We start from the raw sequence: 19,107 nt of genomic DNA on the forward strand, positions 1-19,107 counted from the left end.
TTATGACGCCTCTCTAAGGGTGAGTGAAAAGTTTTACACATCTGCTGCCGTTCTAGGAAAAATTCATATCTTGCACAAATTCTTTTCAGCAGATTGCTTTAAAAACAAGAAATAAGAAAACTTAAAATCACGGCCCAAAGATATATATATATATATTTCCCAGCTAAAAACGTCTCATTTTTCATACAAAATCGTAGTCAAAATATGTAGAAATGAAACATAGTTCCGCCAGTGTCCAGTCGTTTACAGGTTCTCATTGGACTTCATAAATTGGCACACCAAACACCTTAATGAATTGATTGTTCCGAACACTAAGACGGTTCTTCATAATAGTTGGCAATGACTGGTGGACGCTATCTTGATAATGAGAACGATTTTGGATGGATGTATTCAACTCCTGGGCTTCCGATGATTTTACGAAGGTCGAGTTGCGTACCCGCTTCACCACAGTCGGCATGACATACAAGAAATTTCGAATCATTATAGATGATATATGTAGAAATAGTGCCAAACAAAACAGATTTTCTCCACAAGGAGATTACAATAACGAAATGAATTTTAGAGGTCTAAACCTGACAGGAGATCTATTAAAACTGAAATGAGAACTTTTTGGGGTTCAGACTTCAAAGGGAAAAGTAGCATTTCGGTAGCCGCCAACTTGGATTTCATATTTATGAAATGAATTATTGAAAATTAATTTTAAGAGTTTTAAAGACTCTTTTAACTTTCTTTTTGGTTAATCTGAGAGATCATTTCTATAATTACTTTATCTCTATATTTTTTTTATTTTCTTATTTAAACAACCAATTTTTCTCACTGCATTTCTGCATGTATTAGAAGAAAGCAAAGTGTCAACTTCTATTTGGTTGACTGGCTCTGACATTGGCCAAACTTAGTTTGCTGCCAATAAATCAAATTCTCAATCACATCAGGCCGAAAGAGCGAGCATCGCATCAAGCCAATTTTTACTTTCCTGCTCCTCCCACCCCCTTTCAAGGCCATTAATCAATCAAATCAAGAGAGCGACAGCATGAGAGAGATGCCAAAACTGACACCGAAAAGAGGACAAACGCAAAGATGATGGATCTCAAGTCCAACCATGTGCACATTGACCGAGTTTAAAGCTCTCCAGCTAATATCTTTGACTTAATTAAAGTGCATTTAATTAAGCTGAACGAGAGACCAACTAAATCGAGATACGACTTCGAGGGAAACATCTGGGTAAACATGGACAAACTTGGGGGCAAGCAGCTCGAGGGGAAGCAGGCGAAGCCATCAAACGTTGGCAAGTCAGTCGACGACACATTGCCAAAGGCAATAATCGCAATTTAATATTCATGACGTTCTCACAGTCAATGTATTTGGGGGAAATTTCACCCAAGAATTGCAACTGTCAACGGGGGCTAAAGAAATGCCAGCAGACATGAGTACTTTTTTATTCACTTTACTTTTTTTATGTGTTTTTTTTTTGTGCCAGGCGACTAAAGTTGGCGGGAAGTCCCCAGAGGGGCACAAAAAGTAAAAGACATTTATGGAAAAGTTCTTGGAGTTGAGGAAAGCTATTTAATATGTAACTTTTTATGATAGTATAAACAATTTAAAGGATTTTTTAAATCGAATTTTAAATCTTTAGATTTTGACCTTGACTAAAGTCAGGGATAATTATTATATATTTTAATTATATTAATTCAAGTATTTTTATTTTATCTTTAAATATTTTAATTTAAAATCTTTGCTTTATCAATTATAATTCTGTTTTTATTTACTTTCTTGTCGCCTGTGCAAAGCCCTCATGTTTTTAGATCCCCTTGGCAAGTGTTTGCTCCGATGTCGTACATTCAATAAGCAACGAACCCAATTTTCCCGCTCCTCGACAGCAGCCACGTCTTGGCCCAAAGCTGACACCCTTTGCTCATCTGTTATTTATCATACTGCGCCGTATCCTTGCACTCTCCTTTTTTTTTTCTTTCTTTCATACTCCACGAAGGACCACAGCGCGAGCTTTCCTAGCTCCTTACACTTCCTGCCAAGGCCTTTTGTGAGTGTTAGAGAGTATAGAGCATTCTTTTGGCTTTACATATAGAATTTTCTTTTTTTTTTCGAGCACTTCCGCTTCAATTTCTCCCCTTGGAGTCCTTCGACTAGGGCTAGCAGTAGTTTTGCTTGCTGATTTTCTTTTAGAGATAAGCAGGGCGGGCCTTATAGCAATTTTTTCTCCCATATTCCTTCATTTCAACTCTATTGTTTTGGCACAGTAAAAAAATTTATAAGCAAGTACTTGTATAATCAATTAAAAATATATAAATCTCTTTTAATAAAATTACTTTAATAAAATCTTTTTCTTAAAAAGGGGAAAAGAGTGGATTTAAAACATATTTAAATTGTGCTCAAAAGTATGCAACGAAATATTTACTGAGCAAAGGAACTTTCTATGTTATTGCTATCAGACTAAAAAACAAGATAAACTTAATTTAAAAAATTAAAATTATTTCCTTAAAGTAAATTTCTGCGTATTCTTAATATTTCTCGGTGCATTCCGAACAATTTTCACTTTAACTTTTGTGTGTACTTTTTCCTCACACTTTCTTCCTATTTTTTCTGCCCCCTGGCCAAATTTATGACTACTGACGGTTCGGAATGTCTGTGAATTAGTTTCGCCCCCTCAGAGTTTTCCCGCCTTGTTTGCTGCCCCCGGGCATTATCAACGCATCAGCTGCTTATGCTGATTGGCGTATTAATAACAGGCCTGTGTTCTCTAACTGATTTCAGCGCCATATGCCCGAGGCGGAGCTGGGATATATTATATATAGAGTATATATAGATGGAAAATAGTTGGGCACGTGGTGCTCTTTGGCTCTATTGTTTGCGGGGATTCCATTCGGTTTATCAATTTGAAGGTTTATGCCTTTTGAATTCACCATCGATGCGGAAGGAATATTTCCTGTTTCGCCCCGGAGATAAGCTGAGTGAAATCTCTGCGGGAATTTTGCTTCAACTCAATATGGTCGGTCGTTCGAGTCAGTCGGCTAGGCGCCATTGCTTGCATACTTTCTTGGTAAATATTCAGGGCAAGCAGACCAGAGACCCTGCAAGTGATTAATGATTCCTAGGAAAATTCAGTTTTTGTTTAGAGTTTGTCTCTCTACCCCCCAAAATGTGTGGTCTGTTCATAAACAATTTGGCTTATTGGCATAATAGCCCCTGGAAAAAGATAAACTATACATAATGAGGCAAACAGAATAGACGGCCGGCCCATGGGGAGAATCAACATTTGCCTTGGCCATGAATAATTGCATAATTAATAATGAAAATTAAATGTAAATTTTGTGCCAAGAAGATGGTGGCCATTTTCTTCATTCTTCCTGCTGAGCCTGGCAAATCTCCTTTTGCATAATTGAAGTCTCCATCTCTCGAGGATGTTCCATTTTAAGGCAGTTGGCAAAAATGTCGCATTCGTTTCCGCCGGATGCAGCGAGGCGGCGGCGGCCACAGGACTTTTCCTAGAGAAAGACCAGGGACCAGACAGGAAGCCTGCCATCACAAAAAAAAAAAAAAAAAAAAAAAAAAGATAGAAAAGTTTCCAGTCAGCACGGCATGCTAAATTTGACAGGAAAACTTGCCCCGTCCCGCCCTTCCTTGAAATTGAAAATGTCCACTCTCGCCCTCTCATTCTTCCGAGGACCAACAATGGACCATAAATTCGACTAGTTGGGGGTCTGAAGTTGCAGAGGAAACTTAATCTGCCAGAGCTCTGTGGGTCTGCATAATTTTCAAATATATATTTCCACAGTTTTTCATTTGGTTTTGTTTTTGTGATGCATTTAGCAATGAAGTAGCTAATCAAGATGGATTTTCAAGAATTAAGATTAAATTAAAAGTGGCACCTAAGCTCTAACTTAAGACCTTAGAATGAAACTCAAACCATGTGAAACCTATCAAAATTTATATAAAAATTACGGATTTATACAAAAATATATTCCCAAAAGCCTCAAATTATTTATAAAAACAATTTTTAATTCATTAAGTATTTTATTTTATCTTACTTAACACTTCTTTAATCATTAAATTTAATCATTTTAATTATTTTAAAGAGCTATTTTAAAGTATAACAACTATACTTATGCTTCATGTCTTGTTTAATTCCCAAAGCCATTACTTTTAAGGACATTCTAGAGCATTCTCCTTGGAGTAACATCTCCCATATCTCCTCAGTTTTCCATTGGCTTCATTTTGCCTTGGCGCTATGACGCACATAACAGAACTTTTGTTCATCTTTTCCATAACATTTTCCCCGCGTCGCATTGCTGCTGTTGTTGCCGTTGTGAAAATTAGCCGCATTTCTGTGTAAACAGAAACGTGAATTGGCCCGAGGGATATTTTTGTGGTGAGGTTGTTGCTGTTGCCACTGTGGCATTTATGACACTTCAAAGTCGCGCTGCAACCCCCTTGGTTATCCGGGTTATCTATTGTCGGCCAGTCGTTAGCCTGATGTGGCTCATTATGGGTAGAGAGAATAGATGGCATAGGACACCCTGTGTTCTATCTCCCACTCCCTTGTCCCCAAAAGATGATCCAATTAAAATTTTTCGCCTGCAGCCACAGTCTGACATTGTCCAAAAAAATTTGTTTACCAAATATTTGTCTCTGGCAGAAATATGAAACCAAAAATCTCAGCCGCACAAAAACAATAATTTGATTTTCTATCTTGCTTGTTTTATGTTACCAACTACCATTGTGGTGGAGAGGGGAAGGACTTTTGCATAGATATGCAAATATTTATACAACAAAAATTAAATAGGGTCTGGCCGAAAATGCCTGGCTTTCCTTTGAATTGTTTTATACTTGAATGGCTGTTAAAGAAAGCCATTTAAGCAAGACAATTTATTTATTTTATTTATTTATTCAGGCCTGCAAGCGAAAGACATTTAAATGCTGTTAGCTTTTTTGGTGTTTTCTCAATATTTTTGGGGATTTTATATAAAATATTAGTACAAAATGTTATCATTAATATTTATTAAAATTTTGTGTGTTCCAAAAAACATTATAAAATTGTTTAATTAAAAAACATACAAAAATAAATTGAAATAAAATAAATAAATTACAGTTACAGTTACCACGTTTCCCTTAAATTTAAAACAAAAAGATAAAACAAGACCCTTAAAATACCTTTTTCAATCCCTTAGATTTGTCCCTTTAAAATACCTATACGTTTGTCTATCTAATTCCTCCATTAGTCCCTTAAATTTCAAGCATTCATCATTACGGCATTTAATTAACTCAATTAAATTCAAAAGACGAATGCCAAATGTTTGAATAATTTAAAGACATATTTTCTGCTTTTTTTCGCGGATTTTTAAGCCCCTCCTTGCAGGCTCTCCTTGAGCTAGGAGCAAAAGCAAAAGAAAAACCCGAATTATTCATGGCACATCCACTTAATCCAGCTAGAAAATTTCCTCATCAGTGTTTTTTCGCTCTCTTACTTTTATTTTACTTTTTTTTCCTGGTGGCTCCTAATGATGGACAGCTGCAGCCAACTCAATTAAAAAGGAATTTCAAGTGGATTTTCCTATAATTATTCGTTATTCCTTGCGGTTTCATATATATTTCTTTATCGATCGATTTCAGCTCTAGAGTTTGTTGACTTTTGAATTTAAATTTCACATTTTTTTAGCTTAAATATATTCAAACTTTATGCATTGGATATATTGCAGATGACGTTGGTATATGTAAATTTAAAGTTTCTTGTTATTCCCTCAACTCTCATGTTTGCCAAATTGTCGTCACTTATGTTCCTCTATATTTTTTTTTCATTTTGTTGTTTTATTTGTTGTTGCTGCTACCCATGTAAATGGATATTTGCATATTTTTAAGGATCCTCTACACACTCAAACACACGCACAAGTATGTGTATGTATTTGTTGGAAAATCCTTGAATGTTTTCCCGAAAAATTTGTGAGAGAACACAGTTTGGACATTTTTAAGAAGTTTTTTACACAAAATTGTGACATGTGTTTGGTCCTTGTCCTTGTCATCTAACTTTCCCACCCGCATTTTAGCCTTGAATGCCGACTAAACTTGTTTTTTGGCCATATTTTTTTGCTGTTGCTACCTTTTTTTGACATGTTTGACCAAACCCAACGCATATAGTTTGCTAAAGAGGCTTATTTTTTGGTGAAAAATGTATGCAAGGTATTAAAGTTGCCACAAAATATGAATTTACATTTTAGAGGTGTCAAAAATAAAACTTGGGGAGCTGATTAAAACTTTGGACATATTTTACAATATTTTACTTTTCTTTATAAGCATTAAAATAATAAATTAAAACGTAAAAAACAAATGCTGAGAACATTTCGAAATTACTTTCCATTTTATTCCTTTTCTAACACATTTTCCAATCCCAAACGGACGCTAAAAAGTATGCTATAGCAATCCTATGCAACCTTTGTCAATCCTTTGACATTCTGCACAATATAAATCACGATCCGAATGGTGTCAGTACAACAATCCACCCAACAAAGACTAATTGCTTGCACCACCACAGAGACAGGACCTTTTCAATGCAGTTTTCCATCTCAATCAACGCGAGAAAAACTCTCAAAAGGATGAAAAGGGGGCGAGGGAAAGACCGTTAATTGTTTCAATGTCAGGCAGCAGAGTACAGCAATTAATTGAAGGTCAAGCCATCGACTTTTAAAAACCAACAACAAGCAGCAGTAACGACTGTTGCTGCAGGCAACAAACGATTTATGCGCCAAGCGATAAACCTCCGAAACCCACAACACTACCAACAACAGTAACACAAACTGCAGCAGCTGAGAAAACGGAAGGAAAAGTCAGCAAAGGTTTTCCATACTCTTTCATGGGGATGTTCGATGTTTTTTGATAAATAAAATAAAGAAATTAAATTAAATTAAATGTAAAATAATGAAATTTATAATAATAATAAGTTCTCTCTTATTTTACAATACATTTTTATAATTTTTCTTGGTTTACCAAATTTTTATTTTATTTAATTTATATTATTTATTTAAAAATTTAATTTATTTACATATTTATTTATTTAAATATTCTTACAAGAGTATTTCGATTTTGTGAAAAACGAGTTTCTCCACGTTTATGTTTCAATCCTGCGCAGCAATTTGTAAATGTAAACAAAGCTAACGATAAAGCAAAGCAGAGAGCCGAAGAGACCGATTTTTCCGGGCTGCCGAAAAACTGTTATACGCTCTCACTCACTCACTCAGACTCTCTCTCAGCTCCTGTGGAAGGACGAAATCAGCTTTCCGCGATTTTCAGTTCGCCCGTAGACCTCGTCGGTGTGAGTAAGTGCCAGCGGCAAACGAGAGGACAATCCCACAACACACACACCCACACAAACAAGACACTCTCGCAAAAAAATACCGCCACTCTCTCAATTATATAGTAGAGGAATCGCTTGTCGGCTTACCAACGCGTTTAATTTGATGCGCAAACAAATGTTTTTAATGGCCAAAGTTTGGAAACAAAACAGAAAGGAAAACAAACAAAACCAAAATAAAAAAGAAAACATAACCAAAATGAATCACGAAAAATTCGCGCGTAAATATTTACGACTGAATTAGGGGAAAGAATTCCCTCGAGCCAGGTGCCAAGAAAATTTTTCAAGGAAATTACTTTAGTTCACCGTTTTCCTCCTATTTCTATTTCACATTTCCGAATTAAAATGTATAAACCCCGCCCCCCTCCAGAAGATAATTTTCTTTATTTTATTGCTTTTTCTTGGTCGTTTGCTTTTCGATTTCCTCGTTTTGTGCCACAGAGATAAACAGCCGGAAAAGAATCTGAAAAACAAACCTCGCACAGAACCAATCAGCTGCAATTCCCATGGGCGAGGAAATCTCCTTCTCTCCTTAATCAAAGAGCGGAAAATCAAGCCAAGAACAATGTACAATCCTGCAGCATCAGCTGCGTTAAAATAAAAGATTCATTTCGTCTATAGGAAAATGTGTGTGTGTGTGTTTGGCAGAAGAAAGAAAATCACCAAAAACTGTCACAAGTGGTCTGTTTTGGGAACATTTTCCAGGAAATTCATGGCACATCCACAAAAGTTTAAAGCTTGATCAAGAAAATAATGAATTGAAAGCAGACTTCGAAGACTAAGAAGTCAATCGATAATTTAAAATTAGTTTATTTTGAATTTTCGGTAGTTTTAGCTCTTAAAGTCTGTGAGATCTGGGGCTTAATTTAGGCTAACGGACGGACAACTAGAAGGACAGACTGACAGCAATGAAAGGCATAAGTAAAATATTAAATCTTTATTGGCTTAATTATCTTCTTACCTAAGAAATTTGAAGATTCGATCTTCAATTTATTTTTCCTATTCCATATAAGAATTTATCAAACACGTAGAAATACAAATTAAAACTTCCTTGTATTATTTATGTATGGCTATAAAATTTCAAACAATTTCTCCAATTTCCATTTTAAATTTCCTTCACCTTCCCCCATTCAATTTCACACATATCCCTCCCAAATATATTCACACAATTTTCCGCATTAAATCACTCATAAAATTTCAAGTGTGTGGGTTTTCCCAAAACCAAAACAACAAAAAAAAAACCGTGACTGCAATTCCTTTACTTCAATGTCAAAGGTTGGGCAAACATTAAATATAAGAAACAACGCCAAACAATGTAAGAGAGAAGAGCAACAATTTCGCAGCCACCGTCGGTCACCATACAAAAATTGTCATAAAGTGAATAAAACTGGCTGGGAGTTGGGTTGCCAGCTGAGTTGCTCCATTGGGGTGACGACTCCCGGTTACTTGTCACATAGCACAGCGGGTTCACCCTAAGCTCGAGTGCTAGGACAAGTCTGCGACGGCTTCTACCGTTTTCCCTTCGTTTTCAAACAATTTTGCTGCGTAAATTTACGAGCACCGCAGTTGCCATATTAAAAAGCATAAAACAAACAGCAAGCCCCGGGAGAAGAAAAGAAAAACAAAACGTAAACTTGTTGCCAAAAATGCTTTTCCAGAGAATGTACCGGCATACAGTTGGGCCTGGCTAGCTGGGAAAATTCCTGAGTTAGGATTTTAAGGTCTCTTATAAAAGTTGGAATGTTTTATAAGGATTTTTTTTTAAGGTTTATAAAATATTTTTGAAAATGAAGGGACTTGTTGAGAAACAATGTATATTATGTACCAAAATCATAGGTGTTTTTAATGTTTGCAATCTTATTTGAATGAAAAGTTTTTATATGACTTCTTATTTACTAATGTTATTAATGGGTACTATAACAATTATATTATTATATGTAAATATCTATCAATTATTTTAATTATTCTTTGTTTGCTAACATCATGGTATTTCTTTAATATGAAAATAATATTTAAAATAGTTTAATATGATTTAAAATAAATTACCTTTCAAGCCATAATTTAACTCACGTATCCCAAGGATATTTTATATAAAATAACTAGAATAATTCATCTAATTGTATATGAATTTATGATTTATGGGATCTCTTAAAGATATGTACACTTCTTCAAAAATACCTAAAATAATGTCCTCCCTTTCTAGTACTTAACCTTATCTTTTATCTGAAATTTAATTAATGTCTAAATCATATTAAAATCAATTTCAACTACAAACCCCACCCACGTGCAAGAGAATCCTTGTAATTTCCCAAACGAATCCTAGGCAAAAAACGCACAAGAAACGTAAGCTTTGCAGTACTCTCTTCTCCTTAAAGTCACGTTGCATGCAATGAGCGGGTAAAATTTATGGCGAATATATTTTACGCGTGACAGCGAAACGTTTTGTTGCTGCTCAATGCATTTGCCTTGGGTTATTCGCTCGAGAGTTTCCCGGCAGAGCAAACAGCGAAAAGCAAAACTGGGAACACTCACTGTGCTGAAAACAAACAAAACAAAAACAGCAGCACACAATGCAAACAAACGGCGAGCAGCAGCAGCAGCACAAAAGTTTTTCTTCAACCAAAAGAAAAACGCAGCGCGAAACAAACCAACAACCAGCAGTAACCCAGACGAGGCAGCCAGTCAAAAGTTCATCATAAAAGTGAAAAATTTACTTGCAACTTTGCCACCGTCGAAGGCGAATGAAATCCTTCAAAGTTTCCACATTACATTTTCCAGCAATCCAATGAAATGCTGGCCCATTTAAGGATTCGATTCGACCAATAAAGTTCACGGGGTTAGAGGCCAGAAGAAATAAGACAATAAGACTGACAGGGCTTACAAAACTAACCAAAAAGTGGTTGAGAAAGCCACAACAAGAAGAAAACTTTTGAGGTTTTTCCCTAACACACTTTTTGAGATTTTAATCAAAATAATTATTTAGGAGATGTTTGGGTTAAAGTTTTAGGTTTTTCTGAATTTTAAATTTAAAAAAATAGTGAGGGTTTTGTATATTTTTAATAAATTAAAATTATATTTTTTCTGTAAGGCAAATATTTTTGATATATTTATCTATAAATATTCCTGTTTATTATGAAAACCATATCATTTTATTAAACAAACCCCCTTTCTGTGGCTTTTGATTTATTTGAAATATAAAAACTGTGTCAATTGTTAAACAAGCAAGCTTATTTTATTTATTTAACTTGAAACCATACCCAAATAATAAAATGCTTTAAAATTTAAGCTTGCATTTAAGCCAATAATTCCGCGTCAAACCGGCAATAAATGCATGGTAAAAGCCACTTCCGTATTCCCTGACCAACAATTTCTGTTTGAACTCGTTGAAAGCCATGACTGGTAGTACACCAATCCGCAACAACTTCAATTTGTTAAACCCATGCAAATCACATTCACTTTCCCAAACACATGCTGCACACTCAGAGGTGCATGTGTGGAAAACTCGTGCTAGTGAGCTTGTTGAACAGGGAAATAAAAGAAAAGCCAGCTAGTAAGTCTCTTGGTATATATAACAAATGCAGTGAACATAACTTTGTCCGCTTCGAATGGCCATTAGAAGTGCATTTCCATTCAGAGGTTTGAAAAATACTGGAGGGAAAAGCGGGGGTGGGTGGGAAAAGCCACCTTAATGGCTATTGAAAGCGACTGATGGCAACTTTTACTGTTGCATTGCCTCCCTTAGTCCTTACTTGACTCCTTGGATGACGCTCCTTCCCTTTGCTTTCTCCCCTGTCGCTTCTCCTTTACATCCTGTTAACCGAATGGCCTTTTCATTCATTTATGTGTGGCACACACGTACAAACGGTACAGACACACTGTGTTAACTGTATTTTACATTTGCTAACAACATTGCTACCTCATATCCTCCTCGAACTCTGCCGGTGTGTCCTTCCACCCACCCATTCCCGCGCGTTGAAATGGCAAACGGAAATTGTGCATATTTCACTTACCATCAGCGCGCGCTGAAATGGCAAATGGCGCTACAGAGTCGTCAGAGTTGGCCATCGAAGGGATATTTGGGTGCAAGGAAGAGGTTCCAAGGAAGTGAGATAGGCATGGGAAGATCACTCAATAGAAGTAGGAATGCTCTTTAAATATTTTCAATTAAATAAGAGAGCAAGGTAAGGAACAAGTCTTATTTATAAAAAAAAAAACATTATTAATCTAAGCATTTTTTTTAAATTTTACCTAGTAAACTTTCTTTACCTTCAAAATTTTTTTAAAATTTCAAACAAGAGATTTAGACTTTTTTAAACACATTTTTCCCCTAACAAACTCCTTCAGAAAACCTTCTAACCTTTAAGAGAAGCCTTAAGAAAAAAAAACTGAAAGTGCAAAAGCTGGCTGCAAATATTTGCGAAATCAAATGGCAACCCTGCAGTACCACATTTCATCAGTAGGCTTTTTCATCAACAAATCATCAACGCGCCGACTGCGACGCCGACAGAATCGACGCTCTGCCGACTGCTACTTGAACCCGAACTCCCTTCGGAGACCCGAACTCCCTTCGAGTCCGATTTGTCGGTGCATGCAAAAAAAAACAAAAACAATTTGCATGGGCTTCGTTTTTTGAAGTCCGAAACAAACTAGAAGACGCAATTAAAATAGATTCTCGAAGGTTCGACTCCATATTTTCGGAGCAACGGTTTTCGGTTTTGTCTTGCTTCTTCTTATTCCCTTTGCATTCGAAGTTGAAGTGCTCTGCACTGCAGAAGTGTCGTGTGTTTCATTAATTAATAAATAAATTATTAAATAAATTCGTTCCGGGCCTTATTGGAATATATAAAAAGGTGAGTAAAGTGAAGTGTTTTTAATTAAATAAAAGCCTATGTGTATTATTTTATTTATTATATATTATATTATTTTTTTCTTTTCTGATCGCAGTAATGGCCAACATATTGAAACGAGGATTTTTTGGGTAAATTCTATTTAATTGTATTATTATTATTCCCTTGATTAATTATTATTTTTTTGTAGATGCAATTGCCCAAGTGGATAGAACTGAGCCTCCAGAGAAGTTACTGCGCAAAAAATTTGGTCTACGTCAATAAAAAGTGGAAAACCGAGTAGCAAACAGACCCTGAGGCCTTTCAATATATGGATTTAATGTTAATTGTTTATATTTGTGTCTTAGTGTTGGTTTAGAATTAGTAAGAATAAATAATATTAATAAAATTTCAAGAATTTAATATTATATATGAAAAAAAAAAATCATCAATAATTCATCGAAGAATCATCATCATTTCATCGATCAAATATTGATGAAATGTTGATGAAATACTGATGAAATGTTGATGAAATACTGATGAAATACTGATGAAATGTTGATGAAATACTGATGAAATGTTGATGAAATGTTGATGATTCATCAGTATTTCATCAACATTTCATCAGTATTTCATCAACATTTCATCAGTATTTCATCAACATTTCATCAGTATTTCATCAACATTTCATCAGTAATTCATCAGTATTTCATCAACATTTCATCAGCCTTTCATCAGTATTTCATCAATAATTCATCGATGAAATGATGCTTAAATGTTGATGAATTGCTGTTGATGACAGCCTATGACACGCCCATGTTAAATTCATCAGTAATTTGTATGGCAATTCATCGCTTAATCATCAACAAAACGCTTCGGCTATTGATGAAACGTTGATGAAATGTTGATGAATGGTACTGCAGGGAACCCTCTGGGCGGGGTGTGTGTGTGTGTGTTTACGGATGTCCTGGGCTTATAAAATGTTAACTGTAAATAAATTATTAGCCAAATGGTGGTGGTGGCGCTCAAAAGTGGAAAGATAAAAGAGGGGGCTTGTGTGCCTGGCGCCTATTTCCGCTTTTCGTCCGGGTACAGTGAAGCCCGGTGGGTTCGTGATTGTGTGTGTGTGTTCGTGTATGCGGAATGTTTACCAACAAGCAGCGAGTAACGAGACAATTACCGCAGGGATTGCATTGCCACACATCCACACCCGCGCACGCACACCACCACTTCTCTACACACTCCTACTCCTTCCAGCTCCATTCATTTTTCCCCAGGGTTCCGAGTCAGATGCAACTTTTGAATGGCTTTACACACTCCCCTCACAACGATTTGTGCAGCACAGAATGTGTGCCAACAGATGCAGGCAGTGGTTTCTCGATAAAAAGAATCTGAGAGAAATGTTTGATGTTTTTTTTTTTTATTATAACAGAGTTGGTGTTATGCTAAAATTACTTTCGTTTTATACAGAAAGTTTTCCTAATTCATTTTTTAATTAAATTTCAATTTTAATCTGATTCTGATTCTGATCTCTTGGTGAAATGTGAAAAGACTTCTAGTAAAAGCCCTGATTTAAAACCAAAGATTAGTTATTTAGAAATTATCCCTATTAGACTCATTCTACCATTTAATAAGATTTTCTTTTAAATTTTCAAAGTAATTTTATAATTGTCTTCTCGATAGTTCATTCATTTCGAATATTTACTGTACTGTGCACACATTGATAAGCAAAAACTATAGCACACATTGCAGGCGGCAAAGTTTGCCCGCTACTTCTTCTTCTTCCTTTCTCTGGTTCTGTGTTTGTGGGCGTGGCTGGCGGGCGGCTTGTCTGCGTAGACAACGTGTTAAGCTTCAGTGGTTCGCCATTGCAAATGGGACACATTAGCAATGTAGCATGTTCGCCGGGGGTAAGAGATGGGACCAATGGAGGTAAAAGGATGGAGAGGTGAAAGGACGTAGGACCACCCTCTTTTTACAGGACTATTCGGTTGGTGGCATGTGCCAAATGTGTCAGCAGCAGTTTGGAGGCGTTTAGTTAGAAGTCGCCTATCTCCTTCATTAGTGGAAGACCCAAAATACACTCTTTTCAAGAGCATTGCAAATATGAAATAGGCAGGGTTGCGTCTTTAATTAAAGGTAAAATGGTCCTCAGAAAACTTGGAAAAATTTGGAACCTAAAAATTGTAATTTAGGAATTCTTGAAATAGATTTCAAAGAGAGGTTTCTAGTTTTCTAAAATTCAAAAAAAGTTTTTCAACTTATATAGTATTAATTATTAAAAATATTTTCCTAAGTTTCTGTTACATATATACTTCAAAATAAATCATATAAAACAGAGAACGTAGCCAAAAGGACTCTGCGTCACATGAATCGCTTTTTTTAGCTCTCTGGAATTCCATTCCCTATCTTTTTTACAGCACCACCACCGTCTCCCCCTCATTTAACAAATTAGTAATTTTTTTTGCTCTCCACAGCAAATGAATTTTTATGTTGGTGTTATTTATTTAAATGGGAAAGCGCCGGAATAAAGAACCCGAAAACCCAGTATTTAAAAATGAAGTGGGAACAGCGGAAACATAAATTGAAAAAATTATACTAAAATTAGCCAGAAAGGGAAAAATAAATGGCTTACTTTTTGAGGCTTGTGGCACGGGAGAAACATGAAATAAATTAGTCTTACATAACTTTACATGCAACTACTATTACAGAGGGGGGGAAAAAGAGAGAAATAGTAGGAATTTCAATTTAAAAATGTTCTATTGAATAAACCAATCTGGCCTGTACATTTTCTACCCCCTCAAGGACCTTGTTAGCTGTGTATAGTGTATCATGTAACCCCACTGCCTCCCACACTTCTACCCCCTCTCTTTTTCATCTCATCTGTCAACGTGAAAAATCTAAAAATGTCTCGCAATCAATCGAAATTCACTCACATGCCAATTCCTGCCAATTTTGTCGAAAATATATCAACATGGTGTCCTCTAAAAATACACAGTTAAATTTTTATAGGTATTTTCTGATAGAGAAATGTAAATTCTACATAGTTTAAATATTAAAATAATTTTTGCTTGTTTTTTTTGTACATAAAAATCTATAATTTCTTGCAGCTATATTGATTTTCAGCCATCAAGCCACCTTATATTTTTCCGACAAAGAACACTCCAAAAACCTGCTCACAATAAACTTAAATAATAGAGAAGCTCCTAACTAGAGCTCTAAACATAAGCCCAGACATAAAATACTAACCTTATTTTTCCTCCTTTTCAATTGCAGGTAAACAACAAACATAAAGAAGAAATGAAGTCGAATGAAAATCCTCTAATAAACTGCTAGAGTCTAGAGGTCAACCACAGCCTCTTATCTCCCCCGCTCACTTGGGATTTTACTGTTAGAAAATCACGTCACGTTCCACTGACCTAAACAACAACAACAAGAACCAAAAGAAAATCCACAAAAAAAAAAAACAGAAAATAAGTGGGCTTCCTCAAGAGAAATCTGGAAAATCCCGACGCGAATTCAATTAGGCGCCAAAATAGGCGAAAAGCCTCTAAAAAGAATCGGACAAATGTCAAGTCGCCAAATAATACAATAAAGTGTCAATTGTGTATTGCTAGCAACGTGATATAGATATAAAGCAAAACAACTAACTCATATATCTAGTTAAAAAAATACACTGTAAAAATTGAAGAAATAACAGAAGAACAAATGTCTGCGTCGGCAGTTGAGGTTAATGGAAATGTTTCGCCAGTGGAGTTCCATCAAAGGCAACAGGTGAGATTTTAAAAATTATTTAAATATGATTGTTTTGCAGAATTTTATTATAAATAATAAATAAATAATATATAAGGGAAAATAATATAAAATAATATAAAAAGGGAAATTTGTTTTTATACAATATAGTTTTAAAAGATGTATAATAATAATAAATAAAGAACTCACCCTGATAACTATAGCACTGCAGTTTTGTGCCAACTTGTTGATATTCATTATTTCACTATTTCACTGCTCAATATAAAGTCCAAAATTTATTACTCGTTTTGAGTAGTTCCTAATTTTTGTATCACTTTTTATACTTTTTCACACTATTATTTTTTACTTTTAATTTGTATTTACATTTTGCATTTCACATATTTTTTGTTTTTATTAGTTTATTAATTATTTAATTTATGGCATTATTTAAGTATTTCTCTATTTCAGTTACCTCTCTATCTGACTCTCTCTCTCTATTTATACATTCGCATCAAAAACCATCTCTTTTACTCTTCCCATCCAATTTAACACCCACAAGAAAATCCAAATGACATCCACCTATATCAACTTATAATCCACATGTTCACATGTAGGCGAAAAAAAAGTGTCTAATTTTTCGCAAAAATTGGGACTGAATCGTGTTAAATGAAAAACAAAATCTTTTTAAAGCCTTCAGCCAACATTATTATTGTTAATTATTATTAAACCAACGAATTGTGCTAAAACGGACGACGATCAGATTTGTAAGCTTTCTCTTTCCTTTGGCCATTATTCTCTTCTCTTTCTTGCTAAGAGAATATCAAGTACAGGGTGCCCACGCACTCAACTGCTCTCTTTCGTTCTCTCTTCTTTCTTTACAGCCTCACGTACACAAACACATATTTATGTATATTCATATTCGCGAATTAAAAATCAGTTTAAAATCCATACAATTAAACATCTGAGACAGACAAACATTATTAGCTAATAAGTAAATGCACACATTTGATTAGCTTTAATAAGCTTCAATTAAATCGCTTTAATATGTATAGATTCGGATTAAAAAAAACACGTACAGTCCCAGCGAAAGAAAATGGTTTATTTTTCACTAAAATTGGGTCTTATTATGTTTAATTTCAACAAAAAACAATTCCTAAAGCCTTCAGCCAACTGATAATGCAAAATTAATTTTGTTTATTATTGAAAATACGAATTATTTGTTATAAAAACCGACGACGACTAGAATTCGATCCTTTCACTCAGAAAAAAACGCGAGAACTGAGCCGTGTTCCCCATTGGCTTTTATTTTCTTCTCGCTCTCTTTGAGAGAGCTGTACATGTATTTGTGTGTACGTGTGAAAGGAAAAAAAGATGGAGGGCAGACAAAAGTTGGAAGAGCGTGGGATACGAAATACCGATATTCTAACGGTTCTTTGGCCACAAATAAAAAAAATAATGGCCAAAACCTTAGTTGCGAATTAAAAATAATTTTAAAAGCCAGGCAAAAAATATTAGCTAATAAGTAAATGCACACATTTTATTAGCTGTAATTAGATTCAATTAAAACGCTTTAATCTGCATAGGATTCGCATAAAAAAACACACGTACAGTCCCAGCAAAAGAAAATTTTTTATTTTTCACTAAAGTTGGGTCTTATTATGTTTAATCACAACGAAAACCTATTCCTAAAGCCTTCAGCCAACTGATTATGCATAATTTGTTTTATTTGTTATTGAATTACCGAATTATTTTATATTAAAACCGACGACGACAAGCAACCGATGCTTTGACTTCGAAAAATCCGCGAGAACTAACCCGGCGCAGCGAGCCGTGTTCACCATTGGCGGTTATTTTCTTCCTTTTATGGCCAAAGCCCCGTTAGAATATCGCTATCTCCCTCACACTCTCAGAGTGTCCAGTAAAGCGCTCTCACACACTTGCGTTTCGAGCAGACATACAGTCTGCATCTCCGTTTTCATTTTTTTCTTCGCTTTGGCCGTTTATTGGTAAGTTTTGTGCCTTCGATCCTCTGCTGCTGCCTCTGCACAGTGGTTACTGAGCCGTGTTCCCATTGGCATTTAAATTCTTCTCGCTCTCTTTGAGAGAGCTGTACATGTATTTGTGTGTACGTGTGAAAGGAAAAAAAGATGGAGGGCAGACAAAAGTTGGAAGAGCGTGGGATACGAAATACCGATATTCTAACGGTTCTTTGGCCACAAATAAAAAAAAGAATGGCCAAAACCTTAGTTGCGAATTAAAAATCATTTTAAAAGCCAGGCAAACAATATTAGCTAATAAGTAAACGCACACATTTTATCAGCTGTAATTAGTTTCAATTAAAACGCTTCAATATGCATAGGATTCGCATAAAAAAAAGTACAGTCCCGGCTAAAAAAAACGGATTATTTTTCGCTAAAATTGGGTCTTATTATGTTTAATCACAACAAAAACCTATTCCTAAAGCCTTCAGCCAACTGATTATGTATAATTTGTTTTATTTGTTATTGAATTACCGAATTATTTAATATTAAAACCGACGACGACAAGCAACCGATGCTTTGACTTCGAAAAATCCGCGAGAACTAACCCGGCGCAGCGAGCCGCGTTGTCTATTGGCGATTCTTTTCTTCTTTTCATCGCCAAAGCCCCGTTAGAATATTGCTATCTCCCTCACACTTTCAGAGTGTCCAGTAAAGCGCTCTCACACACATGCGTTGCGAGCAGACATGCAGTCTGCCACTTCGCTCTTTTTTGTCTTCGCTTTGGCCGTTCATTGGTGAGTTTTCTGCCTTTGATCCTCTGCTGCAGCCTCTGCACATTGGTTGCTCCCATAGGCCAAAAATAAAAAAATCATTACAACAAAAATGTACGAAAAGTAAACAAATCTTAAATGTCAAAACTTCTTCGTGGCATACCAGGTGTACACGATAACGCGAAAACTACTTAACCAATCGGTTTTTAACTTCTTAATTTAATTCTAAAAGTACTCACGTGGAGCTTTTTTTAATTTGTAGATATATGTAGTTATAAAATTTTTTTTGATTTTTGGTACTAATTTCGTAATGATATATATATATTAACTAGAAGTATTTTTGGCCGCGTCTCCATACAAGCCCAACCACTGTGCTCCTGCGCGTCTTTCTGCTGCTCTTTGAAACTTCATTTTTGGGTTTTCTTTGTTCGCCATCTTCT

The 19,107-nt window shown here is 35.4% G+C and overlaps 1 protein-coding gene across 18 annotated transcripts in view; it reads left to right on the forward strand.

Moving 5' to 3' along the window:
* Positions 1-19,107, forward strand: part of Rbfox1 (RNA-binding Fox protein 1) — a 146,985-nt gene that overhangs the window by 14,912 nt on the left and 112,966 nt on the right. For all 18 annotated transcript variants that reach the window (XR_011444812.1, XR_011444809.1, XR_011444810.1 and 15 more), the window contains exon 2: positions 15,460-15,957. Coding sequence is in view for 14 of the 18 variants with exons in the window: in XM_041777351.2 (XP_041633285.1) it covers positions 15,892-15,957 (66 nt within the window). In the remaining 4 variants the exon portion in view is untranslated. The remainder of the gene's footprint in view (positions 1-15,459; positions 15,958-19,107) is intronic.

This window comes from Drosophila kikkawai, chromosome 3L (genome assembly GCF_030179895.1).
Source record: "Drosophila kikkawai strain 14028-0561.14 chromosome 3L, DkikHiC1v2, whole genome shotgun sequence".
Lineage (NCBI taxonomy): Eukaryota > Metazoa > Arthropoda > Insecta > Diptera > Drosophilidae > Drosophila > Drosophila kikkawai.